Source organism: Agelaius tricolor, unplaced genomic scaffold, assembly GCF_023055355.1.
Source record: "Agelaius tricolor isolate 1412-34295 unplaced genomic scaffold, bAgeTri1.0.p SCAF_21, whole genome shotgun sequence".
NCBI lineage: Eukaryota > Metazoa > Chordata > Aves > Passeriformes > Icteridae > Agelaius > Agelaius tricolor.
This window is the reverse complement of record NW_027269281.1, coordinates 5,429,937-5,453,470: the sequence shown is the minus strand read 5'-3', so window position 1 is coordinate 5,453,470 and position 23,534 is coordinate 5,429,937. Positions and strand designations below refer to the sequence as shown.

The window sequence follows — 23,534 nt, the reverse complement described above, 5'->3', positions numbered from 1 at the left end:
TAGAAATTTAGCAGCCAAGGTGAATATTTGCATAAAGAAATAAGGTGTGCTGAGAAGTCTGAAGTTCACCAAGAAAAGCTTCAGTAAACCAACTTGGGTTTGGCTTTTTTGTGTTCATCTTTTTTTTTCTTTTAAGAAATCCAATCAAATCATGAACCTGTCAGAGGCCATTAGTTAACCAGTGTGGTGGTTGTAGAGCATCCAGTGATGTAACTCTTGGATCCTTCTAACTGGATGTCAAGAGGTAGATCTGTTGGTGAGTTGTCCCTATCCCTTAATGCTTCTGACCTTTTCTACACATCTACAAATGTTACACTGAGCTTGACGGGAAGTGTAAACCAGTAAAGCCTTCATCTCCTCTTGATAGGCTAATAAGTATAAGAATATAATTTTCCACTTATTTCAGTAATTCTGTTTATCCACTTGATTACAGTAGACACATCCATCATGTGCTTCCAGCTTCTCTCTTCTCATGTCTCTTCCACATCATCCAGTGACATGAATGAAAAGCTGTAGCCTTGTTTTCGCAGCACCTACACTCAGCTGAGGCCATGTTAGCTCTCTTATGAGCATCTCTGTCTATTGATTTAAGCATTAGGAGGAATGTCATCTTGGAAGCAATGGGTTTGATCAGCCAATTATTTTAACAAAAAAGCAGTGAACTTGATTAAAAGTAACATAAGAAACTGTAGCCATTGGTTTTTTAATGTGCTGGAGGGAGGTTGAAGCACATAACTAAATGAGAGCATTGGTTGGGAAGCTAATGAGAGGAGTTTGCAGGCTGAATATGAACATCATGCATGAGGTCTTCTGCAGGATCTAGGAGTATGCAAAAATATTTATGTGTATCTAAGGGGCACTGCCATTTTTTTGCTAGTGAACTGTAGTGACTGCAGGAACTTCATGGTTCCATGAAGCATGTAGAGGTACAGTTGGGCCTGTAGGATGTTCTTGTGTGAAGATTGGGTTTAAAACAATTTATAGGGCGTAGATTCCTAAATAAGTTACCTCCCCTTAGTTTTCAAGACACAAATGCAAGAAGACATTAGTGAAAAAATAACAGTTTACTAAAAAAGAAACAGCAATAACCACTAGATACAAAGGTGCTGAGTCATGTGGCCCCCCAGGGACAAAGAAAACAAGATGGCGGCCGCTGGGGCAGTCCATGTAGCCCAGAAGACAAAGAAAAGATGGGGGAGAAGCCCCTTCTCTGGACCACCTGGCAGAGAGAGAGAACAAAGGAAAAACAACACGGCAGCCGAGTCTCTGTGGTTCCAGAACTCCCTTCCCCTCAGAAAACAAAAATAAAACCTGGAAAAAATATTTTTTTTGTTTGGAAGGAGTCAATGCTCCCAGAACGCTGGAAGAAACTTCCTGGCAGTTGCAGGGCTGACCCCCTCAGTGGCTGGAACTCATGGAGTGGGCCATCTCCCTCCCGGCACTGTGTGGCTGGACTGGGGCCAGCGGTGAGCTGCTGGCAGCGGCTGGAAACTTGTGGAGTGGTGTAACACCCCAGACACTTAAATGTAAGGGAGTAAACCAAAGTTCCTTTGCTCTGGGTAGGTGCAAGGGAGAGATACTGACCAGATATTCTCAAGAGGTAAAAATTACACAAAAAGGTTACTGGCGAAATATAGACAATCAAGGAACTTTGGCAAAAGTTTTAGTACAACATAAAACACTTATCACAGCATAGACTTAGCCCACTCAACTTAGCAACTTTTAAACCCATTTGATGTTACATTCTATGAGAAGAGATTTAGAAGCCCCTGGGATATCACTGTTGGGTTTCTCAGCTCCTCAGGAATGTTGCCACTTTCGAGCAAGGCAGCAGCGCACACATGCCTGTGTGCACTGAGAAGGCTTATTGCCAACAGATCTAATTATTATAATCTCATTCTTCCTTAGATAGTACAGGTTTCCTTGGCTGTCATGAGGCTTCCTAGGTTTCTCCAAGCTGCTGTTTTGATCTCTCATCTGTCTTTTAATAATATTATTCGTTCACTCAGGCTGGGTAAAGTCAGAGAATAAGGCTTGTAGCCAGATAGAGTGTAATACTTGTGAACTGCCTTTCCTGCTCTGATGGACATCTTACTGGGTTTGGTGGCCTCAGCCTGCCAAACCTTCCAGGCAGCCCCCTGCATGCTTTTTCTTACAACCCTGCTTTTCATTGTGACTCCTTCCTCTTTCCCCTGTCCCAACTGTACATATGCATCCTCTTTACTGTGGAAATCATCTGGCTGCTGAAGTTAATGGGTAAAAATTGTGCATTGCCACTTTCTTCCCTGCTCTTGGATGCAGGGTTGTTGCCTATCCCATTTTTTTGTCCCCTATTTCATTTTATTGTTCCCCATCCTATTTTTGTTGTTGTTCCCTATCCTGCTTTTTGTTCCCCATCCCATTTAAAAAAAAATTGTTCACTGCCCTTCTTTTTTGTTCCCTATCTTATTTTTTCTTTCTTCTGCCCTGCCTTCCCTGCTGCGGATTCTCCCTTCCTTACCTGCTCCCTTCCCTGTCCACAAGGGGTTTATTTGGCCAGAGATATAGGCCAGGTACTTGTTAAAGGTGCCAAATTCTTTTTTTCAGCAAGACAGAGATTTGCAGCATGTTAACAGGATTTAACCGGTACTTCAACAAAAAAAAATAAAGTTTAGAAGAGAAAAAAAACCCAGCCCAACAACCAAGTCTTGCAACCTGGTATGAGTTCCTTCCATTCATAAACTTAATTTTCTTCTTGAAAATTTTATTTGGGATTTATCCCTGTGCTATCTGAAAGCCTCTGCATTCACTGTCAGCCACAGAATAATCTGGTATAACATGGTGCCTCCTTGCAGGGATAGGGCTTATTGTTAAGCTTCCTAGTTAAACCACCTGATGGGATCAAGAGAGGTAAGCAACACCCCGGAGGCTTGCTGGCAGAGGGTTTGAAAAACAAGTTGTTACAAAGCCATGCAACGTACAGTCCCCAGGCAGGTGCAAGAGAGAGTCCTTTATTTAAAAAACCAGGCCTTTTTAAGCAGTTAGTCCTTTATCAATTACATAGTTTTAAAACATAACAAACATAATCCAACCAACCACCATACACCATGATGTGAACATATGATGGCTATATAACTTGTTTTTCTACCTCTAATTCAGCTGAGTCCCTTTCCCATAGTCCTCCTCTACTTAGCTGAAGTAGCAGGCCTGAGCCATGATTTTACAAGGGTAACAAGGCCCTTATTTTGTAACATCTTCCCGTCTTTGTTTTTTGTGCAAAGGGTTCATGTACCCCAATGCCAAAAAAATCTGCACCTGTAAGACCATTATCTTATTAAGACTATTACTGGTCATCTGCTGGACTCAGGATAAGATACATGGAATACAGATCACAGTCAATAAAAACCCATCAAATACAACCATGCCACTGACAGAGAATCCTGCAGCATAGGAAAACAATAAGATAGTGTCCGATGTCCCCAGGAAGTGGAAGTAAATGACTACTGTTCCAAAGCTCACATGGCTGGATTTCAGGGGCTGTGCTGTTTAGGCAGGAGGAAGTCCATTAGCTAGAAATGCTGTCTTTGACATTACTGAATATCCTTCTGGAAGCATGGAACAGGGAATAATTGAAGGATGTCAGCATGAACACAATAACATGATGGTGGGTGCAGTGGGACCTGTTGGCAGGCTGCCTCTGTAAGCCTCCAGACACAGCCATGTTCCTGGCAGTCCTACCCCTGCTCCTGCCTGGGCTATGAGGGCTGGATAGTGATTAGGTCATTTTTTTTCTCACTGGGCCTTGTCTCCTCAGAGGTGATTGATGTTTGTCCAGATGAGGTTATTACTAGCAGGATCAGAGGAGGATAATGAGAAGTAAAATAAGCCCTTAAAACACCATTTCCCCCCCAGCCCCTCCCTCCTTCCCACTGATAGCGCAGGGAGACGGCATGGGAGTTTTGGTCAGTTCATCACCGAGATTTTTCTTCTGCTGCTCTGGAAGAGGAGTCTTTCCCCTTTGAGGCCATGGGGTCCCTCCCATGGGAAACAGTTCTCTGTGAACTTCTCCAGCATGGGTCCACTCTCACAAGCAGCAACCATACCACAACTGCTGCAGTGTGAATTCCCCCCATAGGCACAGTCCTCCCAAAACTGCTGTGGCGTGGGTCACTCTTCCACGGGGTGCAGCCATCCAAGGACAGGCTGGAAGCAGGGGCCCCTTCTCTTCACTGGGTCTTCTGGATCACAGCCTCTTCCAGGCATCAACCTGCTTTGGCATGGGCACCTCCCTCCTGGGCTGTGGCAGATCTCTGCATTCCCTGTGGACCCATGGGCCGCAGGGGGACAGCCTGCTTCACCATGGTCCTCACCACGGCCTGCTGAAGAATCTAGGCTCCAGCACCTGGAGCACCTCCTCCTCCTCCTCCTTCTTCACTGACCTTGGTGTCACCATGTTGTTTTGCCTCACATATTCTCACCTCCTCCTCTTCTCTGACTAGAAGCCCAACTTGTGATTTTGTTTTGATTTCCTTCTTAAATATGTCATCACTGAGGCATTGCCAGCCTCTCTCATTGGCCCAATTTTGGCCAGCAGCATGTCCATCTTCAGAGCCATCAGCCATTGCCTCTGCTGGACATGGTGGGAAGCTTCCAGCAGCTTCTCACAGGAGCCATCTTTGTGCCCCCCCCCCCCGCTGTGGCATATTAAAATGAGACTCACAAGCTGAGAGCAAAATGAAATCTGTTTATTGCAGAGTTAAAACAGTACTTATACACTTAGTGTGAGAATTTTTGTTCAGTCCTTCACATGCAACCTGGTTGCAGGCCTGTAATAAATCCATCAGCCTGACAGTTTGTTAGTTTCCTCAAGGTTTGCAGGCTTCAAAGAAACAGGATGCCTTTCCTGTTCTCAGATAGCGTGTAAATCTGCTTTCTCTTGTGCTTCCCAGGAATTTTCTGCAGTGCCAAGCTTTGCTGTTTCCTTTCACCCTGCTACCAAAAACCAGGCCGTGCCAAACCAATACATGCCCATTATGAAAAGTCAGTGAATTCACACTATTACATTAACGACATATTCAGGTTCATTAATAGAGCAACAGTAACTGTCCTAAGAAGTCGAGGTAAGATTTATCCACACATGCATACATATATGACAATAAAGCAAAATAAAAGCAAGAAAGAAAGCACTAAGAGCCATAATTTGGAGTTGTTACTCATTCTTTTGTGCTACCTATGGATGATAAAACAGCAAAGATTGTTATGAATAATTATGTTAATGGACTGATGTAGAATAGTTATACCCATAGAATTTTCAATAAAATTAATGATCTTATAAACTGCATCTTCACATATTTTTACACAACTTATTATCTTATATTCTTAAACAGTTGCTTACCAATTCTTCATTATAATTATTTCAGTTGGTTCCATCATATCTCTATAACAAAAGAACTGTATCTTGTAATTTAAATGATCAGATTTCAACATAAGCTTAACATCATTCAAACTTAATGTCACTCATCTCTATAACAAAAAAATTGTATCTTGTAATTTAAACAAGCATATTTCAACAGAACTTAAACCTAACTTCACTGAAACTTAATGTCACTTAAACGTAACAGAAAGTACACCTAACAGAACTTAGTTAACATTACTGAAACTGAACAGAAATTAATCTTAATAGAATTTAAACTTAACAGAACTTAAACTTGACAGAAATTAAACTTCACAGAACTTAACCTCAACAGAACTTAAATTTACCAGAACCTAAACTTAGCAGAATTCAAATGCAACAGAACTTCAAATTAACAGAATGTAAACCTAACATCACTAAATTTAACAACACTTAAGCTTAACAGAACTTAACATCACTTAACACAACTTAAACTTACCATCACTTAAATTTAACAAAACTAAAGTCAGAGTTGAGTGTTCCTTTAAAAGTTTCAGATACAACAGAATTTCACTCATTTTGACTCCATCGTTACAAGAAAGGTACCGAAAATTTGTCATACAGCAGTTAAACATCAATGAACAATATACAGGCAAACAACTGATTTGTAAATGAAATAGCAGCAACATGGATTTACTGGAGAGATTATAAAGGTGTGGCAAATACATTGTGATTTTATATAACTTAGTTTTGGGAATAGCTCATGGTAAATGTAAATATTATTGAAAATACCCATTCACAGTCAGGACTTTTCTGGTGTAAGCATAACTTTGCCAGGGTATTTTAAAGTGCAGCTTTACTCAGAAAAATGACAACAGTGCATATCTTGGCAAATTGCACTTCAAACCTGCTCAGTTCACAGATGGTAAGACAGATTTTCAAGATTTCCTGTACAATAGATTTGAGTTGGGACTATTAAAGGTAATGGGATATAAATATTTAAAGCTAAACCAGCAAGGACCTAGTTATATAATACTGCCATGAGTTTTGCACATGTAACTCAGGTCAGTGGGTGTGTAAGATTGACACTTGTATATAAACAGCTACAAAGTCATGGTGTCAGATGATTCTAAAGGAGTGAGCTACTGTTTACAGCACTTGTGGTCCATCGATGTACTTACACTGTTTTGATGTCAAGTCCAATTTCAATTTATATGTGGCAAGGAAGAATAACTACACTTGAATCACTAAGTAGCTGTACCTATCCGAAATGCTGTCATAAGTTTCTTCATGGCGAAAGAGTCACAATAAAATTACCTTATCAAAGCTGTGAAAAAGACGAGCGAACAGGGAAAGCTGGCACAATTCTCTCTGCTTTTACAGTGGAGAGGTGTGAGCTAATTATATCTTATTCTCAAATAGCTGCTGCAGATAAAGCTCAGGGTTTGCCTTCAAGTGAGCAAAGGAATGCCTGATTTACAAGTGGCATGGGCCTCCCCTAGCTAACTGCTCCCTCCAGGTAAATCATGCAATGTTTTGACATCAGGCTTGAAAGTTAATTGCTGTGATGTAATATTTTGTTCCATTAATATCCACTCAAAGTATTTCCAAGGAGGGATCTATGGAATTTTCTAAGGGACCACAATATCTTACAAGTATGAATCTTGCTATCCACAAACTAAAACATTATCTACATAGTAATAAATGGTGCTCTCAGGGTACCAACTTACAAATATTTTTTCAGGTATACAAGTTTCTAATTTTTGTGGTAACAGCTAACTGAGCAAAGAATCAATATTAATTCAGTGCAATCAGACTTTTTAATCAAAATTCCTGAAAAAGCAGTATACATACCACATGGCAAGTTTTACCAATTGTGCAATATATCAGCATTTCTGTTGAAGAATTTAGACCTTGCTATGCTGCCGGTATGCAGGAAGACTCTACATTCACACAGCTAGCCTTTAATCTCTCCAATAAACAGTCCTGTCAAAATACGCAGCTCACTGAAGCTACAAGGTTAGTTTTAACCAAGTTCCGGTAATGATGTCACAAATATCATGAGGATAGCCCATCTGCATTCTGGGGTTTGAGTACACAGCATCACCTGCTAACTGAACTAGAAGCTCTCCTGTACCAATTTCCACAATTTTCTGATAACAGAGTAGCCTAAGATCTCTGTGTTTCAATGCGTCTTCTGTAGCTTTAGCACTCCGTGTAGGCCATAAATTCGCCGTGAGCGGTGATTTATGGTTCCGCGTTCGGGGGGGGGGGGGGGGGGGGGGGTGCGGTGGGCCGAGCCAGGGTAGCTATCAAAGTAACAGCTCTCGGAGTCGGCTGGTATGCCGCGAGCTGGTGGCTCAGCCGGAGGCTCCCGAGGGGGTGGGGGACCTGTAAGGTTTGGGAGGGTGACTGTGCCCGAGGGGCCAACTGAGGCCAAGAAGCCAACCGTAGCCAGGGGGCTTCAAAAAGCCAGGGGACGACTGTGCCCAGGGGGCCGAAGGAGGCCGAGGGGGCTGCCCCTAGCGGAGCAGCCACGGGGGGCAGCTGGTGAGGGAGCCGCTGCGGGGGGAGCTGGCAGCCAAGAAGCCGCTTGCATGGAAGGCACTCTGCAGAGCGGCCTGTAGAGCGGCCGCAGCAGGGAGGGAGCGTTCTGCTCTGGGGGGAGCTCCGGGGCGGCTTCGTTAATGCTCGCAACAGCGCGCGCTGAAGAGTGATTTGTTCCTTGGATCCGTGCCCTGGATCCGTGCCTGGGTTCGTTATTAGTATCTTTCCTAGCAGTCCCTGCCTCAGCTGCACACAGGAGTTTTTAACATCAAGGACTCTCTTATTCAGGAAAGAGTTACAGGGTTCTTTAACCCGTAATAAAAGTTGCTCCATGTGGAGAATGTGCTGCTATATCTTTGAGCTGCACCGACACTACCAGGACACCTCCCCAGTCCCCGGATACTCACAGTCCTGTGGTTCTTCATCCAGCGAACACCACTGACCTAACCTTATTGGCTGTGCCAGCATCTTGCTCTCCGTCACACTGTGGTTTGCAAAGAAAGTTCCCTGTCTTTGTAGCAGGGTCTGAGCTCTGCTCTCTGCTTGCAGTCTGAGGGTCTGCCTTGCCGAGTTGCAGTCCATCTCTTCATTGCAATCTGCTATCCCGGTGTTCTGGGTCTGCGGGTCTTTGTTGTTGGCCGCAGTCCTCCTCACCGTAATCTTATCTCCTATCGTTCGTGCACCAGATGTTAAGATGCCATGTAATGCAGAGTCCCCAGGCAGGTGCAAGAGAGAGCCCTTAATTGCAAAAAAACAGGCCTTTTTAAGCAGTTAGGCCTTTATCTGTCTCTATAGAGTGCGACACAGTACAATAATACACAACTCCATCAGAAGGGTGAAAGAGAGAGATTTTATTAAACCAACGTAGCTTTTATAGTTCTTCCAGATATTGACACCCATCTAACACATATACAGTGCCCATTGGCCTTAAAAGAGAAACAAAGTTCTCAGTAGACAACCAGAGAGCCACGTCACTCGGCCAGCCAGCTAGAGTCCATATCTCCCAACTTTCTCTCCTTCCTCTGGTCTCCAGGGTAACGACCTTGGCGTTCCTTCAGGAGAGATATAGGGCTTCTCCTTATCTTCAGGAGGCCCTTGCTAGCTCACAGGGACAGCACAGAATGTCTTTCCCACATTTATCAGTTATATAGTCTTAAAACATAACAAACATAATCCAACCAACCACCAATACACCACAATGTGAACATGTGATGGTTATATAACTTGTTTTTCTACCTCTAATTCAGCTGAGTCACTTTCCCATAGCCCTTTTATACTTTACCCTGAGCCATGATTTTACAAGGGTAACAAGGCCCTTATTTTGTTAGGCTTTACCTATATGCAACAAGTCAGCAGCATTATCCCAAAAACATTTGGGTTTTTATCCCCTTGTCATGTACAAGATCCAGTTTGACCTGAAAAGGAGCAGGAGAGATGTAGTAGGGCATCTGAGTATCAGCAAGGCTTCATCTGCACTGGAGTTTTTGCAGCTCTGAGTGTTATCTTGTGTGATGCCTGATTGTCTCCAGAGAGTAAATATTTTCTCCTGGGGCAGAGCAGCCCGTGGAGGAGCTGGGAGCAAGCCAAAGCAGAGGCATTACTGTAAGGATAAAGCCCAAAATGCTGTGTGTGGGGTTGTGCCCCACATCATGCCTTGCCTCTAAAACTGGGGCTGCAGCAGTGTCCCCTCTCTTTGGGGAAATGTTGGTTCCCATTTTCCTTATTTCAAAGAATCACAGAATCATTGAGGTTGGAAAAGACCTCTAAGATTTCCCTCATTTAAAAAAAAAAAACCAAACATATATATATATATGTGACCTTCCCTGAGGTTCCTATGACTTTCTAATATATATGTGGATCACAGTAGCACTTTAAATTACATCTGTCCTGGAGCACTGCTGCATCCTTTGGGTGGGTATCCCAAGTTATTCTCAGGTATTCTGAATACTCCTCAACTTCAGCCCATAGAATAAATAATTGATGCTAATTGTATTTTTTATCCAGTTAATTAGTCTGTAGAAAAATTTTGGTAGTGAAAATAGTTTTGGAGGATAAGATAATTTTTAGCTGGGATCAATGAGAATAGGTATTTTTACTTTGTTAAAACAGGAACCAAAATAATGTCAAGTCCTATTTAAATCCAAAATGAAATCTGTCTTTTAATATTTTACACCATAATGGAGAGATGTGGAAATTTAGGGTATGTCAACATAAATTAAAAGTAAAAATCCTTTGTTTAAAAATACCAGTCCTTAAAATAAACCATGAAAGAACTTCTTCTAGTATTTTCTTCCCAGTGTTTTAGCTTCAGTGACTTGACCAAAACTATTTAAAATTCACCAAGACAAAAGTAGGCTGTTAGCAAACAAGTGGTTTTTAAAAAATTATTTGATGGGTTCAGCCTTTTACTTCTGCAAAGGTGCATTGACTGTGACAGGGGAAACTTGACCCTCATCCCACACTGGAGGAGGGAACACATGGGGCTTGAGTGCTAGATGTCACCTCTGGTTCCTCATACTGAAAGGCATTGGGCTTCTCTGGACATTGTGGACATGTGGGGATACTCACCAGCAGCAGGGTGTCCCTGTGGACTGGGGGTCATTAGCAAGCACAAAAGTTCTTCCAGGGCTCTCCAGGAGGGAGAAGCCCTGAAGAAGGTAAAACACCGGCACAGGTTGCCCATAGAGGTTGTGGATGCCCCATCCCTGGAAACATTCAAGGTGAGGTTGGATGGGGCTCTGAGCAACCTGATCTAGTTGAAGATGTCCCTGCTCATTGCAGGGGGTTGGACTAGATGACCTTTTAAGGTCCTTCCAACCCCAACACATCTATGGTTCTATGAAAGCACTAGAAGGAGTGGGGAAAGCTTGTCCCAAGCTCCAGCATTCTGTGTTTATGTTGGCATTCTTGGCATCTTCCTCTGAAGTCTTCAAGTGCTGCAGTAACTCAGGGCTAGGTACAAAGTTTATTTTCTTAATCATTCATATGGTATAATTTATTCCAGAAGTGTCTTTTTCAGTCCCTTGTTAAGCTCAGCTACTAAATTGCTGGGTCATAAAGATTCCTCAGATGACCTCATCTGACCCGCACTGTACAGGCATACAAGAGCCAGCAACAGAGTGGGCTTCCATCTGCAAGGCCCTTTGATGTGAGGTACCGTCTGGGTATATAGTGTTATACAGTCTCTTGATTAAACAAATTCACATCTCTTTTCTTTCCTTTTTTTTCCCCCCAAAGCTATATAGTTTGAGCTCTTTATTTACATCTTTGAATTCAGAGGTACGTCAATAGCAGTTGTCCTGCTATGATGTTTTTGCTGAAACTGCTAATGTTGCTCCCATTTGTTGCAATTATAGTCCTCTTCTCATGTTGTCATTACGACTACCTTTCACAGAATCACAGAATATGCTGACTTGGAAGGTACCCGCAAGTATCAAGTCCAGCTCCCGGCCCTGCACAGGACCATCCCCAAGAGTCACACCATATCCCTGAGAGTATTGTCCAAATACTTCTTGAACTCTGTCAGGCTTGGTGCTGTGACTACTCCAGTGAGCCTGTTCCAGTGCCCAACTACCTTCTGGGTGAAGAACCTTTTTCTAACATCCAGCCTAAACCTCCCCTGACACAACTTCAGGCCATTCCTTCAGGTCCTGTCACTGGTGAACCAGAGAGAAGAGATCAGTGTCTGCCCCTCCTCTTCCCCTCACAAGGAAGTTGTAGACTGTAATGAGGTCTCCCCTCAGTCTCCTATTCTCTAGGCTGAACAGACTGAGTTGTTTGACCCTGGCTAAGTGCCGGATGCCCATTAAGCCACTCTACCACTCCCCTTCTCAGTGGGACAGGGAAGAGAAAATAAGATGGAAAACAACTCGTAGGTTGAGATAAGGCAGTTTGCTAAAGCAAAAAAAAAAAAAAAAAAGGTGAAAGTTTGTGCATATAAGCAAAGGGAAAAAGTTAATCTCTACTTCCTATCAGCAAGCGATATTCAGACACTTCCCAGGAAGCAGGGCTTTAGCACATGTAGCAGTTGCTCTGGAAGGCAAACATTGTAGTATAGTGAATCCTCTCTCCCTCTTCTCTCCCTTAGCTTTTATATCTGAGCTGATGTCATATGGTATGGAATATCCCTTTAGTTAATTTGGGTCAGCTGGCCTGGTTGTGTCCCCTCCCAAGATCTTGCCTGCTCTCAGCCCCCTTGATGGGGGAAGGAATGTTAGAGAGACAGCGCTGCTCAGCAGTACCCGAAACACTTGTGTATTATCAACACCCTTCCAGCTCTCAATGCAAAGCACAGCACTGTGAGGGCTGCTTAGGGTAAATGAACTCTATCTCAGCCAGACCCAATACAGCTCCTCATCCGGCTTCCCCTCAAGGCCCTTCACCATCTTCGTTGCCATCCTTTGGACACTCTATAATAGTCTAATATCTTTCTGTGTTGGTTTTGCATGGCCTGGTTTTTGGTAGCAGGGGGGCCACAGAGGTGGCTTCTGTGAGAAGCTGCTAGAAGCTTTCACCATGTCTGGCATAGCCAATCCCTGATGGCTCTGAAGATGGACATGCCACTAGCCAAAGCTGGGCCAATGAGAGAGGCTGGTAGGGCCTCTGTGATAACATATTTAAGAAGAAAATCAAAACAAAGTGGGGCATGCACAGTTTTTTTTTCTAGTCATGTGATGAGGTGTTCCTATGCTTGAGACATAAGACAGTCACGTGTGTTTCCTCAGACAAACAGATTCCTTTATTGTCCCCAACACCCTTTTATAGACAATTCAAAACTCCTGGTGCTTCACAGGCATTGGTCTAAACTCTACGCCCCCACAGACTCTTAACCAATCAAATGCTTGTATTTTAGGAGAGCTCCCATTGGCTGTGAGCTTCTGTCAGTCAGCCCAGAAGCTGGTTCATGGAACTGAGCTGGGTTGCTTATTATAACTTGATTAATGCTAATGCTACATAGTCAGAGAAGAGGAGGAGGTGAGAACATGCGAGGGAAACAACATGGAGACACAAAGGTCAGTGAAGAAGGAGGGGGAGGGGGTGCGCCAGGTGTTGGAGCCAAGCTTCCTCTGCAGGCCGTGGTGATGGCTATGGTGAAGCAGGCTGTCCCCCTACAACCCAGGGAGGTCCATGGGGGATGCAGAGATCTACCCACAGCCCGTGGGAGAGGTGCTAACACTGGAGCGGGTGGATGCCTGGAGGAGGTTGTGGTCCAGTGGAAGACCTGGTGGAGAGATGGAGCCCCTGCTTCCAGGCTGGAGTAGCCTGTCCTTGGCAGACTGCACCCCGTAGATGAGTGACCCATGCTGCAGCAGTTTTGGGAGGACTGTCTGCCTATGGGAGGAACTCATGTTATGGCAGTTTTGGGAGGACTGCTGCTCATGAGAGTGGATCCACACAGAAGTTGTTCATGGAGAACTGTTGTGGTATTCACATATTCTTTGAACAGAGAGATTTAATTCTCTCCCAGGATTTTTTCTGAGAAGCTGTGAGAAATCTCAGAGAAAGAAGAAAAACAATTTTATCTTCACTTGCTGCACTTGTTTTTTGGCACATGTGGAATGTGTTATGGAGATTGGTTACTGAAGAGGGATTTCTTAATTGGACACTGGTGATGGGTGTTTTGATTGATTGACCAATTAGGTCAAAGCTGTGTCGTGACTGTCTGAAAGGGTCACGGGTTTTTAGTTTAGTATAGTATAGTATGGTATGTAGTATAATAGAGTATAGCTTAATAAAGCTTTTGTTCATCCTTCTGAATCATGGAGTCAATGCATGTTACTCCCACGTCAGGGGGTCTCTGCTACAATAAACTGTCTCCTGTGGGAAGGGACCCCACGGTATAGCAGGGGAAGGCCTCCTCTCCCTAAGCAGCGGAAGAAAACCTTGGGTGACGAACTGATCAAAACCCCCGCACCATCTCCCTGAGCTGTTGGTGGGAAGGAGGAAGATATTACGTGGGGTGCCATGTGCCATGTGTTACGTGGGGTCGGTGGGTCGGAGACAGGGACAACACACACTCTCAGAGATCCATACAACAACAGCGAGTTTTACTGTTTGAACTCTTTTTATATAGTAGGTTTGAAACACCCTGGTCTAAACTGCTGATTGGTCTGATTTTCACACAGCCCAGTTTTTTGACCAGTGAGATGCCTGCAGCTTAGGATGGAACATGACTGGGTGAAGTATCTGTTTAGGTTTGAATCCAACCTATCCCTGCCTCATCTGAGGACTTGTTTTGAAGGTCTGATATGACCAAATTTATTTGGCAGCTACAGGCTAGCTGCAACTGTGACAGGGAGAGGCTGGGGGAAGAAAAGGTGTTTTTAAGGGTTTATTTTACTTCTCATTATCCTCCTCTGATTTTCTTAATAATAAATTTACTTTGTACCTTTAAGCTAAGCCTGTTTTGCCCTTGGAGTGTTTTCTTGTGGTCTTTATCTCAACTCATAGACCCTTCATTTAAATTTTTCTCTCCTCTGCCCAACTGTGGCAGGGGAGGGTGAGTGAGCAGCTTTTGAGGTTGTCTGGTGTTTGGCCAGTGTCAAACCATGACACTTTCTTACATTGTGGTGCTCAAAATTGTGCACAATGCTCAAGGCGAGGCCACGCAGTGCAAAGTAGAGCAGGACAATCACCTCCCTTGACCAGCTGGTGATGCTTTGCCTGATGCACCCCAGGACACAGCTGCCAGGGCACTTCTGATTCTTATTCAACTTTCCATCAATTGGGACCCCTAGGTCCCTTTCTGCAGCACTGCTTTCCAGTGTCTCATTCTCCAGTCTCAGTTCATCCAGGGTTGTCCCATCCCAGGTGCAGAATCCAGCACTTTCTCTTGTTGAACTTCATATGGTTGGTGATTGCCCCGTCCTCTAATTTGTCAATGTCTCTCTGCAGGGCATTCCTGCCTTTGAGGGAGTCAACAGCTCCTCCCAGTTTTCTATCCTCTGCAAACTTGCTTAGTATTTCTTCAAGTCCTGCGTCCAAGTCATTAATGAAAATGTTGAAGAGCACAGGGCCTAAGATGGAGTCTTGTGGAATCTCACTAGTGACAGGTTGACAGTCTGACGTCACCCCATTCTCTGTAATCCTTTGTGCCTGAACCGTGAGCCAGTTGCTCATCCATCACATTGTGTTTATCCAGCTGTGTGCTGGACATTTTGTCCAGAAGGATACTGTGAGAGGCAGTATCAAAAGCATTACTGAAATCCAAAAAGATTACATCAACAGGCTTCCCTTGATCAACTACATGGGTTACCTTGTAATAAAAGGAAATCAGGTTTGATAAGCAGGACTTCCCTCTCATGAAACCGTGCTGGCTGTGACCAATGACTGTGTTGACTTTCGTGTGTTTTTCAATACCTCCTAGTATAATCTTGTCAATAACTTTACCAGGCACTGAAGTGAAACTGACAGGCCTGTAATTTCCAGGGTCCTCCTTCTTGCCCTTCTTCAAAATCGGGACAACGTTCACTAGCTTCCAGTCAGCTGGGATCTTTCCAGATTCCCAAGACCGCTCAAAGATCATTGAGAGAGGTTTTGCAATGACATCAGCCAGCTCTTTGACTATTCTCAGATGAATCCCATCAGGCCACATAGATTTGTAGGGATCCAGCTGGAGCAGCAGATTCCACACAATTTCAGGTTTGACTGGGAGTTGACCATTCTTGCAGTCATGGTCCTCCAGCTCTGGGCACTGAGACCCCCTTGGTCCATCATCTGTGTTCAAGACAGAGGCAAAGAATGCATTAAACACCTCTGTCTTGTCTCTGTCCCTGTTTGTGAGGTGACCATCCTCCTCCTGTAATGGGCTGATGGTTTTTTTACACTGCATTTTGCCATTAATTAATTTGAAAAAACTCTTTTTATTGCCCCCCACAGTTCTTGCACCTTCAACTCCAGTTGGGTTTTGGCCACACAAATTTTCTCCCAACAGTGGTGAGCAGCATTTCTGTATTCTTCCCATGTCACATGACCTTTCTTCCACTGGGTATACACCTTCCATTTTTGCCTTATTTCTGAGAGAAGGACCCTGTTCAGCCAAGCCAGCCTTCTGCCTCACCTGCTTGACTTCTGACATTTGGGAATTGCCTGATCCTGGGCCCGTAGGAGGTGATGTTTAAAAAGTGACCAGCATTGATGGACCCCAGCACCTGCAAAAACATTTTCCCAGGGGACCTTACCTACTAATTCCCTGAACAGCCTGAAGTGTGCTCTCCTCATTTCTGGGGGTGAGGTTTTGTGGGCACTTTTCCTTCTGTCAGCAGAGGTTTTAGACTCAATCACTTCGTGGTCGCTGTGGCCAAAACAGCTGCCAATCTCCACTCTGTTGACAATCAGTAGATCAAGGAGGTCATCTTTCCAAGTCAGCTCCCTTAGGACCTGTTCCATAAAGTTGTCATCCAGGTTTTTTAGGAACCTTCTGGCCCAGGTTTTACCAGCTGTGTGATGCTCCCAGTTAACTTCTGGCAATCTGAAGTCCTCCCTAAGGACAAGGGCAGTTTACTTGGAAGCATCCCTTAGTTCCTCAAAAAATAATTTGTCAGTGTCATTGTCCCGTCTTGGAGATCTATAGTAGACTCCCACAATGACATCCACATTATTTGTTTGCCCCTTTATTCTTACCTAGAAGTTCTTAACTGTGCTATTGCCAACTGTGAGCTCCATACATACCCTTCTATTACATACAGTGCCACCTGTCTGCCTCTTCTGCCCTGCCTATCCCTCCTGAATAGTCTGGAACCATCCAGCAGGGCACTCCAGTCACAGGACTCATCCCACCAGGTTTCACTTATGCCAATGATGTCAAATCTCTGGGACTGGGCCAAAGCCTCCAGCTCCTCTTGCTTGTTCCTCATGCTACATGCGTTAGTGTCAAAACATTTTGGGTGTGGTACATTGTATCCAACACCTTGTGAAGTAGATTGAGGGATTTCATTAGTGCTCCTTTCCTCAAGTTTTTGCACACCATCCTATCACTCATCACTAGCAAGCCTGGTTTTATCCCTTTCCCCCTTCCAAGCTAGTTTAAAACTCTATCAACAAGCCCCACTAGCTCTTGTGCTAGAACTCTCTTGCCCCTCTGAGATAGGCGCATCCTGTCAGGCGTCAGTAGACCAAGTGTTGAGTAACTCATCCCATAGTCAACAAACCCAAATTTTTTCCCCTGACACCAATCTCGGAGCTATGCATCGTCCTGATGGATGTGCCTAATCCTATCAATACTATTTGTTGTTACTGGAAGAATCGAGGAAATCACTACCTGTGCTCCTGATCCCTCTGCCAATTGTCCCAGGGCTCTGAAGTCTCTTTTGATTGTACTTGGACTTCTCTTTGTTATTTCATCACTGCCAGTTTGAACAACCAACAGCAGATAATAATCAGAAGGCCTTACCAGGCTGGAGAGTTTTCCAGTGGTGTCCCTTATCTGAGCCCCTGGGAGACAGCGGACTTCTGTGAGTTGTGCCAGGTCTGTATATTGGGCCATCCGTTCCCCTTAAAAAGGAGTCTTCCATTACAATTACTCTTTTTTTCCTCCTAACAGAGGAGGTCTTGATGCAGGGTAGAGGTGGTGTTGTTTTAAGATGTCCCATGATCCCAGAAAGACCTTTACCCACCTCATCAGTTGTCCGGCCTTCTAGTTCCGGAGCCTCATACCTGTTGAGCCATGGAGAAATAGTGTTGTGTTACTCTTCAAGCCAGGTCGTATGAGCTCTCAGAGAAACCCATCACACCCAAGATAGATCAGCCACCCCAAACAGCATAAAATTAGCAGGATGGCTTCTGAGGTAGTGTTGGAAAGAGAAAAAAGTTCAATAAAAGGCAAAATAACAAAGCTCTATCAGAGAAAAACCGAGCCAGGGGCAAGAGGTTCTTGCTTCTGCTAAAACACCCCACAAAAGCAGTTATTTCCTTTTTTCTCTTCCTTTTCTAGTGAATTACCTAGGCAGGACCTCTTGGCCTCTGTCCAATCGGACAGCCTCAGGTCTGAGGTGAAGTCCCAAAGGTCCTATGAGGTATCTTTTGTACCAAATTGGGAAAGAAACTTCTGGTTTTTTTGCCTTTTTAAGCAAAGAATAATTTGGTCACTCTGTCAACAGGGGGCACATTCCTACAAAATAGGAAGGAGAAGAGCATCATAAAGCCTGTATATCTTCTATAGAGCCATTGTCCTGAAGAAAGAGAGGTTTTAAAAATCGGTTCTAGTGGGATGTCTGTTTCACTTCCATGTGCAAACCTCTTCTCTTGACCATTTGCAGTCACATCATTGACTCAGCACCATTTACTGCCACTGTCCTAGAGAAGCTTTTCAGTTATCATCCTCTTCCTCACACCCTTGCCCAGTATCCCCAGCTACTCACCCTTATCCAGCACAGATAATGCTGTGGACTTTTCAAATTAAGTTTTTTAATTTTGTTCTCCTCTTGTGCATTTCTGGAGGTTTTCAGTAGTTTAGGTTTTAAGGAGGGCAGGAAAACTGTCTGTTGTCCTTAGATGTAGGAATATTACAGAAATTAGACTTTTTTTTTGCACACATGAAAACTCTGAATATGACCACCTAGGATTATTATTAAATATTACTGGAAATGTAGATGTACAGCAAAAAAATATCCTGTCCCTGGAAACCAATAAGCTTCAGCTCCTGTTTTTTTAACCTTTTTATAATTAGTGGAAAATAATTTCTTGCTCTTTTTTATTTTGCTTTCTCAGGCCCCCTCTGTTCTTGACATCTCTCCTGAAGGGATGGAGAACTCGTTAGTGGCATCAGCCTCCTCAGAGGCAGGGAGCAGCCACTCTCAAGAGATTGAGGAGCTGGAGCGTTTCATTGACAGCTATGTCCTGGAGTACCAGGTCCAGGGGCTGCTGATGGATAAAATGGAGGGGGATGGTGAGAGCAAGAAGACACAGTCCCACATCTCACAGGTAGGTGGACAAAGGGCACATTGTGGGATGGGAGAGGGGCTGGCAAATGCTGGTGGCTTACCGCCTGGATTGGGGATGCACGTCCAGTTTAAGCAGGATGTAGTAAAACACAAGATTTGGGGCAGCTTGCTTGCACAGCTATATATGAGGTCTCTAACCAGCTGGTAGAGGTCTCCTGCCAACTGAGTTTTGGGTTTTATGGTCTCAAGGTGCATCATTGGAAGTGTTCAAGGTCAGGTTGGATGGGGCTTTGAGCAACCTGGTCTGGTTGAAGGTGTCCCTGCCCATGGCAAGGGGGTTGGAACTAGATGAGCTTTGAAGGTTCCTTCCAATCCAGGCCATTCTAGGATTCTATGATTCTATGAATACATGAAGTCTTTCAGGACATAAGTACTTGACCGATTGATTGATCCAAGTTAAACCCAATCTTCACACAAGAAGACCATCCTACAGACTCAATTGTCCTCAACATGCTTCATGCAACCATGAAGTCTCTGCAGTCACTACAGTTTACTGCCTTAAAGGATGCATTAAGAAGGAATTCTCATCTCCCAAAGATATTTTTTCCACTCCATATCCCAAATTTGGATAAGAAATAATCAGGAATTTTAATTTCTGATTTTCTCTTCCTGATCACTTCTTAGCAAAGCAAGGAATAAACACTCTTATATCCTGAAGCTTGCTGGAGTAACCCTGGTGGAAGCCAGCCTGATTGAAAGTGGCATGTTCCCTCTTAATGAGAGCCAGAGGAAAAAGAATGGGTTTAGAGGGAAGGCACTGGACTGAGACCAAGAAAATTGTTTTTAACTGTGAGTTTCTGCTGGCAACTTAATCTTTAATGTTGGGCAAGTTGCTTAATCTCTCTGCAGTTCTTTTCCTTGTGGCTGTAAAATTGTTTTTCCTGTCTGAGAGAGGATAAATCCACTTACCCATGTGTGTGAGATGCTCAGATGGTACCACATCCCCCGATAACCTCTCTGTGCTGGGGGAAGGAATGGAAGGCACACTGTATGCTGCTTCATCCTCCATACCGCTCACAGCAGGGCTGAATCCATCACCAGTCTAGAAAATTCCAAGGTGTGGATGTTCCTATGGTGGGGATGTCTCCAACCTTGCTCCCACCAGGAAAGAGAGGAAAGTCAGAGGGAAAATGTAATTTTTTTTTGGCTGTAGACATAATAATAGTTGAGCTGTACCTTGGGAAACCTTTCCAGGCATGTGGTTGCACTCCAAATTGTTAAAGGAGATGGGGATAGGTGTAGTAGAAGGCTCTCAAGTATGATAGTATCATGAGCTTCTCCAGGTAGGTCAGCAGAGGTAGCAGGAGAGTGATGAGCAGCTCTTTAATGAGAGGAGGCTGAGGTCCTCCATCTGTGAGCTAGAACCAATAAGGGCAGAGCTGTGTAGGGATCATGGGCAGTTCTATTGGTGGCTCTTCCTCTTATTTTGTGGCCTCATCCATACCTGTCAAAGAGCTCTCAGGTGGTTGCTGCTTGTATGAAATTGACTGTTCATTTTCTTGACTCGTCGGCCTTGGTGATGGCATCCAAGCAGTGAGTTTCTCTGGAGCAGCCAAAGACTTCCAGGATGAAAGACTTCAGAAATGGGGATGGTCACCGAGGTTCAGTCTCAGCTTTGTTGGTAGGGGTGACAAAATGACTTTAGGATTAAGCAGCATCCTTTATATTTGTTTAATGAAAAATGCTTTTTAAAAATATTATGTTTTCCTCAGTATGATGCAGCCCTTTCTTCGAGGGAAAATCCCCAACAAAAAAAATTACCCAAAACTGAATTATTTTTGTGGAGGCACCTTGGGGGAAGCTGACCTAAGCAGCTCATGGTCCCCCATGTCCGGGAAGTCCCCTGATGTCCACGTTCTTCACCATGGGGCAAAGCCGGTGTGAGAGTAGTGCTGTCATCCAGTGGTACGTCACAGTTGCCACATTTTCTGTTTTATTTAAAATAAAACCACAGTTTTTCTAGAAGCTCAGGGCTCATATCTGTCCCTGAAGTGAATGGAGTTGGGAAAAGCAGAAATTTCCCAACTTTCCGTGGAAGACTCCATAGTAAAGGGTTATCAAGTCAAGTCACCTTGGTGCATACCACATGCCTGAGATACCAAACACTGATGGAGTCTGCTAGGAAATAGTGGGGATGGATTTTATTGCAAAGCATCATTTCAGGTGCCTTCCTGTAATTGTTCCTGCATCTTCCCTCTGCTTGCCATCAGCAGGTGGAGTGTTTCCTAGCCAAAGCCTTTGGGATGATCCTCTAAAATGAGGGAGTGCTGCACATGTATTGTGATGCCTGCAGCCAGATGGTGTTTGCTGTGTGCTGTGGACAGACACAGCAGTTTTCTCCTGGCTATTATTTTATACAATGCCTTTTTTTATCCCTATTACAGTGGACAGCGTATTGTAGTGAGCAGCTTGATGGCAGCTGTTCCCTATCCCAAGGGAAGGGCTCATCGTCTCATGAACACAGTCAGGTAGGGGTTGTGTTTAGCTCTTCCTCACCAAACTTTTGCTTTTGTTCTTGTACTGTCTCATGCATCATCATGAAGCCTGCCCATGCTGCCAACTTTCCCTTTCCCATGGCAGGGAGATGTGTCCCTCTGGCATCTGAAAGCTCATTCCCACCCAAACCATGGAAGATGAGCAACATCCCAATGTGAGGATGGATTTTTTGACCAGGAGCTTATTGCTCTGTGATAAAAGGGAAAAAATATGGAGTGTCTCATTTATTGCTGAAGAGCTTCTTGTGGCCACCTGTGAAAGCAACCTATTTGGAGCATCGAAGCTGACTTGAAAGTATGAGATGTAGCTGGGATGAGCGATCTTTGTGTAGCTGTGCTTCTTGGTTATATGTCACAACACAAGGACGATGTTGTAGGGAAGAGGATTAAATAGCCGAGGGAGTGAATTGGGAGAAGCAAAATTGTATGTGCCAAGAACCTGTTTGGTGTACAATGACAGAAGCCAGGCGTAAGTTGGTTTGGGTGGTTGTACATGGTGTGAACGTCAGTGAACAGTATTTACTAAGTGCTGTTGGAGGTGGCTGTCCCTCCTCTGCGTGAGCACTAGCATGGGAGAGGGTTGGGTAGGGTAGAGGAATGGCTCTGACCATTGTCATCTGGTTAAGGAGCTACTGTGCCACCATGAGGCCATCGACTGTAAGAACAGTGTTTGCCTGAGGAGATTTGAGACTGAGGCAGCTGAGGAAAGGGTGAAGTGGCATTTGCAGTAACTGTGGCTGATATATATGCCACCTGGAGAAGGGGCTTCAGGCTGGTGATTTTGGTGCTCTTGCCTTGCTTGATGTCCTCCAGGCTTCAGTCCCACGAGTGGGATCCATGAGAAGAAACCTGGGAGCCTCTTGCAAGGTGTACAAGAGGCTGTGTCAGTCAGAGCAGTGCCTATTGCAACTTTATTTTGGGTACAATTTCTTCCTGCACAGAGACGTGATGGAAACTGCTTGGCTGTGGGATGGGGGCTCATGAATGCCCTCCCTGCCATGGGTCTGGATGCAAGGATGCTGGGAATATCTATACCAACACCTGTGTCTGACAAAGACAAGATCTTGTTGTGTAGGAAGGTGCATGCTGTATGGAAATGCTGCTTCAGATGAACCTCTGAAGGTGCCAAAAGAAATTGTGGACCTAATTTTATATAGTTTTGATCTGCTCAGAAATATTCACCATCAAAACCTCAACCATGTTCCAGCTGGCTGCTTGATATTCAGCTGTGAAGCTAGCCATTTCCATTGAGCCTCCTTGGGTTGCTAAGGGTGATAAGAGGACTAGATGTTTACCCTGGGGGTAGAAGGTCCCTTGCTCTTCACCCAAAGGCTCAGCTAATGTGCTGAGCTGGTGGGTACTACAGGAGGATGCAGGAGTCATACATGAGTGATGCTTACCTGACTCCAATCAACACAGCCCCGACATCTTCCATCTGCCTTATGCTGTGCACTCTTTTGTTCCAACATATGGGGAGGGGTGGTGTTTTGTGGGTTTTTTTCCTTTGAATTAAACCTATTTGATCTCCTCAAACAGGGAACTTGCTTTCTGCATACAAATACCATTCACCAATGCCCAAGCTGTTTTCCCTGTGTTTGGGCTCTCTCCCAGCCTGCAGCAGAGCTAGTAATTATCTCTCTCCATGTTTGGTTTCCTTTAACAGTGAGTAACAAATTTTCCTTGGCACCAAAGAGGAGCTGCAAGCTATCATTCTTCTGTTCAGGCAAGCATTTCTCTTGCTGTTGCTGATATATGAGTGAAATGCTGCTGGTGAGGACTAGATGCAGTTTATTATCATTTCTGGCTGTTGATTTTTCACTGCTTGGTGAAACATCTGCTATTAGCAGCTGTGGGAGATCGGCACTTGTGCATCCCATACAAAGTAGTGGCTTACAAATGGAGAAAATTCCCTCTAGAAGCCTTTTAATCTGGTCTTTCCAATTCTCTGGGCAGGTCACTGCAAGAGGATGATCTGCTGATGGGGGATCTCATGAGATGCATTTTGTGAACTCCTGGTGTGCTGAGAAAATCCTGGCCTCACAACTACATTCAGCTCATCTATAATTCTTGTTTCCTCCTGTGAACACTTGTTTGCTGCATGGCATGGCATGGCATGGCTGTGCTCTGCTAAGCTCTGCTGTGTTTGAGCGATACTCACCAGGTGTGCTAGCACCGTGTGAG

At 44.4% G+C, this 23,534-nt stretch overlaps 1 protein-coding gene and 1 long non-coding RNA gene across 3 annotated transcripts in view; both read left to right on the top strand.

The window, feature by feature from the left end:
• LOC139598928 (uncharacterized) overlaps positions 1 to 23,534 on the top strand; it is a 567,429-nt gene that overhangs the window by 164,299 nt on the left and 379,596 nt on the right. The gene's annotated exons all lie outside the window — the stretch shown is intronic.
• Positions 1 to 23,534, top strand: part of LOC139598927 (CBP80/20-dependent translation initiation factor-like) — a 283,857-nt gene that overhangs the window by 10,546 nt on the left and 249,777 nt on the right. For both annotated transcript variants that reach the window (XM_071445861.1, XM_071445860.1), the window contains exon 2: positions 18,626 to 18,838. In XM_071445861.1, coding sequence (XP_071301962.1) covers positions 18,659 to 18,838 — 180 coding nt within the window. In that variant the 5' untranslated portion in view covers positions 18,626 to 18,658. The remainder of the gene's footprint in view (positions 1 to 18,625; positions 18,839 to 23,534) is intronic.